The 10,040-nt window shown below is 45.8% G+C and overlaps 1 protein-coding gene across 1 annotated transcript; it reads left to right on the top strand.

Annotated features, from left to right (window-relative positions):
• Positions 1–1,086: 1,086 nt before the first annotated feature.
• On the top strand, positions 1,087–5,561 carry LOC144953828 (aerolysin-like protein). Its single transcript, XM_078884479.1, has 4 exons — positions 1,087–1,169; positions 2,335–2,427; positions 3,327–3,469; positions 4,513–5,561. The coding sequence occupies exon 4, from the start codon at positions 4,522–4,524 to the stop codon at positions 5,461–5,463; it is 942 nt and encodes a 313-aa protein (XP_078740605.1). The 5' UTR covers positions 1,087–1,169; positions 2,335–2,427; positions 3,327–3,469; positions 4,513–4,521; the 3' UTR covers positions 5,464–5,561.
• Positions 5,562–10,040: the final 4,479 nt, after the last annotated feature.

Genomic DNA, 10,040 nt, shown 5'->3' with positions numbered 1-10,040 from the left:
GTCGAAGCCTCGCTGGCAGAAGGTCTCGGGACAGACCCAACAGGTTCCATGGGTTGGCTGACTGAGATAACCAGTAGATGCACCACCAGCTGTACACCCCACTGCGCCAAGGTGCCGTATTTTAATCCGCCCGGTGCTCCACTCGTTGTTGTGAGTGTCGCTCCTCTGCCCTCCGTTTATGATGGAGGGCGACTGCCACCAACTGCCCAGTCACATCCTTCACGAGCCTTCCCCATAGAGGCCGATCTTGACACCGCTGGAACCAGTCATTGGAAAGTCTACTCAGCTCCACATCCTCTCATGCCGCATCAGTCCATCTCTTTTCCAACCCATGTCGTGCACGTTTAGCCCCCTCTATGCGGCCAAACAGAAGCAGCTTGGGCATGTTGTGGCTGGGCATGCAGGCTACATGATCCAGCCAATGCAGCCTTGCCTACCCGAGGAGCCCACTGATGAAAATGTGTCCACATCTTTCAAGGATTTGTGAGCTCCTCACACAATCCAGCCTGGTTAAACCTGGGATGTATCGTAGGCATGCCAGCCTGAATATTTCTAACCGGTGAAGATGTTTCATTAGAGGGGTCCATGTTTCACAAGCGTAGTAAAGGGAGGGCATGACTGTTGCCGCGGAGACCTGGAGCTTCATGCGGAGCGAGAGACCAGGTAGCTTCCACACAGCATTGCACAGCCGATGAAAAGATAATGCCGCCCGACTAATTCAGAGTGAGACCTCTGCTGTGCAAACAGCAGCTGGTCATAAGCACACTGCTTAGACATGGTAAACTCTCCACTCTTTGCACAACTGCTCCATCACACAAACTACCCATGCTTAGTTTTGGTGGGGCTAATGATAAGACCCCACCTCGTAGTGGCACATTTCATGTTCAGCAGCAGCACCTCCAACTCCTCTCCTGAGTGAGCAGCAATCACCAGATCATCAACATACATAGACACATACAGAGAAACACACAGAGACACAGAGAGACAGACACAGATACAGAGAGACAGTAACACACACAGACACACACACAACCCTGCGTGTGTTTATTTTCAAACAGGAGGAAGCAATACAGTGGTGATTGCGGTGGCCGTGATTCTGCTGCTTCTGATTGTTGCTGCTGCTGCTGCTGCGTTCATTTACAAGAAGAAGGGGCGAAGATTTCCATGCGGTAAAGTAGCGACCATTTTTAAATCCTTTATATTAAGTTCACTTGCTTGCTTCCTTAGGACCGTGCAAATCTTTCGGTCGTTTTTTAACCCACTTCCCGTGATCCAATCGAGCTGACATTTTCCACACAGACTCGTTGTGCGTGACAATTAATGTTCGTTAAAAAATTTTTTCCAAAATTTTACACTTTTTAGGACAAAAATATTATATTTAATTACCAATTGCTTAATGGTGGCAGACAATCGTCTGACCCATAGGTGGCAGCCATCTCAAGCCAGAGGACGAGAGGACTCTAGCCGCCACGCATATAAAGGATTTATAGTGAAAAACTTTGTTTTTACGGGTTATACTTGTTATTTCTCGCATTGCACCTGTAAACCATGATCTTTATTTATGCACACACTGGAGGAGGAGCAAATCCCAAAAGCATTGAAGCTCTTCATTCATTCATGGTCCAGTAAGGGGGCGTGAGGTCATTAAGTTCAGAACCAAGTTATTTTTCGATTTAAAGCTTTCGTGACTGCAGGGATTCGTCTTCTTGGTTCTTTCGGTAAAGTCACGTAGAAGGGAAGTAATAAAATAATAAAAAATACAAATAAAGTAATAAAAATAAAACATATTAAAATAATAAAATAAACTACAATAATATTATGTTCTATTTTTATTATTTTATTTCTTCCCTTCTACGTGACTTTACCGAAAGAACCAAGAAGACGAATCCCTGCAGTCACGAAAGCTTTAAATCGAAAAATAACTTGGTTCTGAACTTAATGACCTCACGCCCCCTTATGATGGCCAAGTCGCTTCTGAAAAAAATTATCAAAAGCGTCTCTGTCTCACGTGGTAGTTGCGCTGATTTTTCTCTCCACATTTAGAATCAACGTCACACATTTAAGAGTATTGGGCTGCTGATATACATATCTAGGCGATGATGATGATGATGATGGTAATGAGCTACTTTGTTAAGCCCCTGTCATTTGTGTTAGCCAGGTCATGTAACTCAGTGGGGCCTTACCCAGTAAAATAAAAACAGTTTCGTTTAAGTAAAAATGAAGTATGCCAAACATCCTTGGTGGTGTGAACGGGAAATATCAGGGCTGCACGCCCATTTTTATTTTGACTGCATTCATTTGATTGTTGTTTTTCTTCTCTCGTTCAACCTCCAGACGGGGAGCCTGGTAACTCTGATCAGCCCGGATCGACTGCATCGCCTCTTCTTACGAAGAATAAACAAAACCCTGAGGCTGTACCTTCCACAGGTCAAAATGAACAGAAATTCCATATTCTAAACATTTAATCATTTTGAATTGCTGGAAAAAAAACTCCAATAGATAGAAATTAAGAGTTTGAAAGTAATTATGATGACGTAATAAAAATATAACACTCACACTGCTTCATGGTCTCAGGCCTCCACCCCTCTCACCAAACAACAACAACAGCAACAGCCGCCATTCGCCACTACGGGGCGCCACGGTGGCTAGGAGATGTTAACTCCATCGCATGGTGGACAGGAGGTCGTCGGTTCAATCCCGACCCTGTGAGATGTGAACTCCTTCACCTGTTATACAGGAGGTCGTGGGTTCGATCCCGACCCTGTGAAATGTTAACTTCCTCGCATGGTGTACAGGAGGTTGTGGGTTCGATCCCGACCCTGACGCCTGCTGCATATTTAGAAGTCTGCGTCGTCTCTTTCTCTCTCCCCATGGTGGTAACTTCATGGATTTTGTCCAGGTCCTTGGGTTTTTCCCCTCCACATTTATAATCAACATCGTCGCCCATTGAGATTATTTGGATTACTTTGCTGATATTAACGTCCGAATGATATCAGACGTTGTATTGAGCTGCTATCATCTGTGATAGGCCTGGTCGCTTGTAAAAATGTTTTTGTAAATTTCCTCAGTGGAGATTTGCCTGGTAGGATGGGTGCATGGTTTGGTGTTGTGTATTTGTCTTTGTTTGGGTGATTTGTTTACCTGTCCTGTACTTTGTACTCCAATCGTGTTTTTTGGACTGTTGTTGTAACGTTCTGACCACGTGACCCCCTACCTTGACCATCTGTGATCAAAGAGCTGTATAGCCGATCGGATTCCTCCTGAGGTATGCAATACAATATTCAATGTTCTGATTCTCGTGATTATTTTTTACCTTAACTTTACAGATTCTATCGAAGTAAAATTCATCAAAGAAAACTGCGCCGAGGTCGTGCGCATCGTCTGCGACGATCCGGGCAGCTTGCTGGGCGAGGTGGAATCGCTGGGATACGCAGATGTGCACAGCAGAGCCATTGCTCAGATAAACAAGGTAACTTGCAATTCAACACGATGCCCGTTGTGCAGTGTGTAGTGTATAGTAGTGTAGTCTGTACTGTACAGTAGAGTATAGTGGTGTATAGTAGTGTATAGTGGTGTATAGTAGTGTAGTCTGTACTGTACAGTAGTGTATAGTAGTGTAGTGTATAGTGGTGTATAGTAGTGTAGAGTATAGTGGTGTAGTGTATAGTAGGGTAGTGTATAGTGCAGTGTATAGTAGGGTAGTGTATAGTGCAGTGTATAGTAGGGTAGTGTATAGTGCAGTGTATAGTAGTGTAGTGTATAGTGGTGTATAGTAGTGTAGAGTATAGTGGTGTAGTGTATAGTAGTGGAGTGTATAGTGATGTATAGTAGGGTAGTGTATAGTGCCGTGTATAGTAGTGTAGTATATAGTGGTGTAGTGTAGTGTATAGTAGTGTAGTGTATAGTGGTGTATAGTAGTGTAGTGTATAGTAGTGTAGTGTAAAGAAATGTATAGTGTAGTGTACAGTAGTATGGTATATATTGGTATAGTGTATAGTAGCATAGTATATAGTAATAGTAGTGTAGTGTATAGTAGTGTATAGTGTAGTGTATAGTAGTGTAGTGTATAGTAGTGTAGTGTATAGTTGTGTAGTGTATATTGTTGCAGTGTATAGTAGTGTAGTTGATAGTAGTGTACATTAGCATAGTGTATAGTGTAGTGTATAGTAGTGTCGTGTATATGAGTGTAGTGTCGAATGTATAGTGGTGTAGTGTATGGTCTAGTGTATAGTAGTGTAGTGTATAGTGGTATGGTGTATGGTCGTGTAGTGTATCGTGATGTAGTGTTTAAAAGTGTAGTGTATAGTAGTGTATAATGTGGAGGGGAAAAAATCGGAGGACCCAGAGAAAATCCACGCAGTGAACACCATGGGGAGTGAGAGGCAGATAGAGATAGACTCTAAACATACAGCAGCAGGCATTGTAAAGGTCAATGATAAGATGTCAGCCGCAAGAGATGAGGCTTTAAAAAACACTTGGCGTGTGCTCCCTTTGCTTCTGTCTCCCGCTCAGCTTGACATCATGGCGTCCCCGTATACGCTGAAGATCATTGGTGGCCAAGGTGGAAACGCATTCTCGTTTGACGGGCAGGAGAATGTGGCCACGCTGCAGAAGCTCTCCGTGAGCGTTGGAGGCTGCCATGTCAGGGGCGTCGAAGTGTGGCTGACGGACGGGCGCAGGAAGACATTCGGCACCATGTACTCCTCCGCTCAGGAGTTCGAATTCAAGTCGGGCGAGTTAATCACGAGCCTCTCGCTCTGGGCCAACGAGGCCGGCACGCACCTGGGCGCCATCAAGTTCAGAACGAGCCACAGCCGTGAGTTCTTTGCCAACATGACGGACTTGGAGCTCAAGAACGAGTACAAGATCGACGTGGGCTCTGGCATCTGCTTGGGCGTTCAGGGCCGAGCGGGGTCCTACATTGACTCCATGGGCTTCCTCTTCATCAATGCCATAAAGTCATCGGTGATCCAGGACATGAAGTACCCGACTATGCACCAGGTTCTGCCCAACGTGCAGATGGAGGAGATTAAAGAAATGCAGTACAAGAACGACACCAGCGTCGATCAGTCCTACACCTTCGAGAGCTCCAAGAAGATCAACAAAACGTCATCCTGGTCCACCACCAACAACATCGCGTTCACCTTCAGCCTGACGGTGAACGCCGGTACTCCCAAGATCGTGGAAGCGGGGGGCGGTTTCAGCTTCGCCGAGGGCATTGAGAGCAAGCACAAGGTGGAGGAGTCCGAGGAGGAGACTGATACGCTCACGTTCTCAGTCTCTGTTCCGCCCCACAAAACCATCAACGTGGTCGCCACGATCGGCCACGTCAAAATCGTTCTTCCGTACACAGCCCTGCTGCGCATCACCTGCGTGAATGGCGCAATCCTTGATACTCCCCTGAACGGCGTCTACAGGGGGCTCACTTACACCAAGATGGCGGCCGTCGCTACTGAGAGCTAGAGCGGCGTTTTCCAGCATCTTTGTTTTGGTGATGTTTTCGAAGTGTTTTAAAGGAATGTTTTTTGGCTGTGTAAAATCTTCTTACGTATATAAGTATTGTAGTAATAGGTTTTTACCCTTTCATCTGGTACAAAAACTGATACCTTTAGACAAGAGTATATAAGTATTTTTTGTCTGTCTGTGTGTCTGTCTGTCTGTCCGTCTGTGTGTCTGTCTGTCCGTCTGTCTGTCTATCTGCGCGGGTACCTTGTCACCGTTTTAACTGACAAACTGTGGGGTTTACGTATCGAAAATGTACACGGATACCACGCTGCAAGGCCGTAGCCATGGAGTCAACATTGGGGGTACCAAATCTTCCAGGGGTTCTGGGGGTCCCCCAAAAATATTTTAAAAATCACTAACACATGGGATGGACTTTTTATTTATTATTTACAATAATGTCTAATAGTGTATTGTATTACGGTGCTCTGTTTTTTTTTATCTTTTCCTCATTCATTGTATGTGTTATAAAGGTCGTGGAAGCGACTTCTGGAATACGGTCTTTATTTGTCTTTCTTTACAACACTCCTTCACACTGCTGACAGACAGCGTGAGAGGGATTGAGAGAGAGAGAGAGACACCCGTGGCCACGTGGCAGCCTGGACCCCGCTCTCGCGTGGCCTCTCCCTCCGTTCGTTCCAGTTCTGACCACGTGTTGTTCGTCTCCACCCCTATTTAATACCCGGGTCACGTGGTACCTTTCCACCAATCCTGGTTAGCCTCTATGGAATCTTCTAGACTCCATCGTAGGCTCCCGGGACCACGCCCCTGACTCGTCCCCCCATTGGCTGTGGCTAAAGGCAGCAGGGCCAATCATCTACTTACAGATGTCACCTTTCCATTACGTCAGGGCCACGCCCCTGACTCGTCTCCCCATTGGCTATGGACCAGGACTGGCAGAGCCAATCATCGTGACGAGTTGTGATCCGTCAGCAACCCGGATATATCCTCACATTACATATGTAATGGCAGAGATTAAGGATGAATAAAGTATAACCATAACTTGATTTGAAGCTTTTGTGACTGCAGGAATCCATACTCTTTGGTTCTTTCGGTAAAGTCACGCAGGTATAAAATAAAATAAATCACGACGTTTCGGGCGCAACACAACTCCGATTACTGATATGCACTGTCCTTGAAATTGATTGGTCCACACCCGAGACAGCTTTCCTTAGAGCCTAGTCTCGTGCGCCTTTTAGCGTCATCTGGTCCAACACCAAGACCTCGTTGCCAATGGGGGGGATGGGGTTACGTTCCTGGCACGAGTGAACTCCACATGCGCCCCGCGTCTCTCCCTCCCTCTGTGCAGCTCCAGGTTCGACTCAGCAGGGGGCACCGTCTCGGGATTTGTGATTGGAGGCTACGTGAGGCGGGTGGGTGAATGAATGAAAGCAGGGCCGTATTACTCATTCACCCACTCACCCACCCACTCACTCATTCACCCACCCACTCACCCATACACTCAATCATTAAGCGAGTGGTGCACCACTTATTTATATAAAGTGTGAAGGAGCACCGTATTTTCTTGGTTATATCATTTAGATATTTTTTTTAAGTCCAATGAGTTAAGGTCGTATAATCAACGCGCTACAGTGGCTAGGAGATGTTAACTCGTTCGCCTGGCAAACAGGAGGTCGTGGGTTATGTTGAATATATAGCAAAAATGAAAATGTGATGAAATAATAAAATAATAAAAATGTACAATTATTTAAAATATGTTAACGTGTCTAATTTGGTGTAATTAACTAAAAATGTCTGTTAAGTGTAATGAATTATTAATGTGTGTAACTGATTGTGTGCATGTGATTATGTGTGTATTCATTATTGCCTCTCGTTGTCTAGGGGTATGTATCACCAATCGTGATACATCAATGATTCTCACTTTAACATTCATGATTCTCGCTTTAACAATTCTAATTCTCAATGATTCTCACTTGAACATTCATGATTCTCGCTTTAACAATTCTAATTCTCGCTTTAACGTTTATGATTCTCGCCTTAACAATGACGTGTGTAATTACGTCAGGTCTTGGGATTCGGATCTCGCCGCAGGAGACAGTTCTTCATTACGACAATGATGCCTGAGTTTAGCAAATAATCACTCGGAAACCTGTTTTTAATTCTAAGCAACTTTAATATCAACTTACTCTAATATGCAGAACTCTTATCAACAGTAATTAATAGCAACGATAGTATCCATGCAAATATACCTACTCATCAATCCGTATTAAATGACAAAAAACAAGTATTGGCTAATATTCACGATCACGTGATACAAAACAATAGGCAGACCCTAAAATAGCAATATGCGTACGGAATGCGTGTCCGAAAATATGCGTATCAAATGGTTATAAGCATCAACAATCAGATCTCCCGATCACGTGATCAAACAACTCTGATGATGATAATGTACGACTATTGGCGTCATCTGGTCCAACACCAATGGAGACTAGGCTCTAAGAAAAGCTGTCTCGGGTGTGGACCAATCAACTTCAAGGACAGTGCATATCATTATCATTATCAGAGTTGTTTCTTTTTGTTTGCATTTTGACTGCTTGTGTTGTGGTTATTGCAAACATGACGCCTTGTATAAAGGTGTCAGTTTTTGTACCACTTTAAAGGGTGAAAACCTACTACTATAACCTTCTAATAGCTATCGCCTTAGTGTTGGTTTGATACTAGGAGCTTCTAGCTGCATAGGCCTCCCCCACTCGCCACTTGCCAATCGCCCAAGGACTTTGGGTGTGTAGTGTGGTGGTGCGATGGCACAGTTTCCCTGGAGGGTGCCAGTGCGTGAATTAATTTACATGCAGTGTCTGTTGCACACCAGCCTACTGCACGGGGCTTAACCAGGAACCAAGCCACGGTCCAATGGCAAGGCAGAAAAGCAAGACAATTGGACGGCTTTTCCTGAAGCTCCAGATATTCAGTGGCTCCTCCGCCATATGCCGTTGGCCATCTGGACCGTGGCTCCTCCTCCGCCCCACCGAGGTGGAGTGGATACACTTGGTATCCGCCCGGGATTTTATCAGGGTTTACTCCCTTAGCCTAAGTGGCTAACCAGTGCCCCGTTAGCCAGCGTGTTTCCAGGTTGCGTCCAGACAGGCCTTCATGGTTACCGAAGCGGCCCAGGTGGTCGAACCACCCACCATACTTCGCCCTGTCTGGCAATCCTGTACTTCACCTGTTACCACCTCCCACGACGTGGACGAGGGGTTGGTTTTTTAGGAGGTTCAGAATGGGGTAGTTTCTCTCGTTCAGGACTGTGCTTCTCTTGGGCCTCTCCGTTCCGCCCGTGGTTCTCGCTCGCCTCGCTGATGGAGGAATCCATGTGCAGGTAGTCCGAGACGACGCCGTTGGACCGCGGCATCTCGTGGTCCTGCATCAGCTCATCATCTGGCGGCGGCAGTGGTGGGTGGGTTGGTTGGTGGTTGGTGGTGGTGGTGGTGGCTGGTGGGTTGGTGGGTGGTGGGTTGGTGGTTGGTGGTGGGTGGGCTGATGGTGATGGTGGTAACAAACAAAAACATATCCGATGAGCTATAAAGCTTTGTCAAATAAAAATATGGGTTTTTTTGTAACCATCTTTGCAATACAACAGGAGTTGTGTTAAGATGTTCAAACACAAAATAGACGACATTTCTTCTTTTGTAAGGAATCAAGTTACTAGTGGCATTAACCACACACACGGTGCTTGTGGTGAACATGCAAACAACATGGCTCTTATAATAATAATAACAATAATGTTGGATGGCATTGTCTTTGAAACTGATTGGTCTATACCAGAAACAGCAGCCTTTTTTATGATCGAGTCTCACAACCAGTGTCTCACCACACAGTGTCTCACTACCCAGTGTCTCACAACCCAGTGTCTCACTAGCAGTTTCTCACTACCCAGTGTCTCACTAACCAGTGTCTCACTACCCAGTGTCTCACAACCCAGTGTCTCACTAGCAGTTTCTCACTACCCAGTGTCTCACTACCCAGTGTCTCACTACCCAGTGTCTCACTACCAGTGTCTCACTACCCAGTGTCTCACTACCCAGTGTCTCGCTACCCAGTGTCTCACTACCCAGTGTCTCACTACCAGTGTCTCACTACCCTGTATCTCACTACCCTGTATCTCACTACTCAGTGTCTCGCTACTAAATGTCTCAATATCCAGTGTCTCGCTACCCAGTGTCTCACCACACAGTGTCTCACTACCCAGTGTCTCACAACCCAGTGTCTCACTAGCAGTTTCTCACTACCCAGTGTCTCACTAACCAGTGTCTCACTACCCAGTGTCTCACAACCCAGTGTCTCACTAGCAGTTTCTCACTACCCGGTGTCTCACTACCCAGTGTCTCACTACCCAGTGTCTCACTACCAGTGTCTCACTACCCAGTGTCTCACTACCCAGTGTCTCACTACCCAGTGTCTCGCTACCCAGTGTCTCACTACCCAGTGTCTCACTACCAGTGTCTCACTACCCTGTATCTCACTACCCTGTATCTCACTACTCAGTGTCTCGCTACTAAATGTCTCAATATCCAGTGTCT

Source organism: Lampetra fluviatilis (genome assembly GCF_964198595.1).
Source record: "Lampetra fluviatilis chromosome 45 unlocalized genomic scaffold, kcLamFluv1.1 SUPER_45_unloc_2, whole genome shotgun sequence".
Taxonomy (NCBI): Eukaryota; Metazoa; Chordata; class Hyperoartia; order Petromyzontiformes; family Petromyzontidae; genus Lampetra; species Lampetra fluviatilis.
This window is presented reverse-complemented; position numbering and strand designations above follow the sequence as displayed.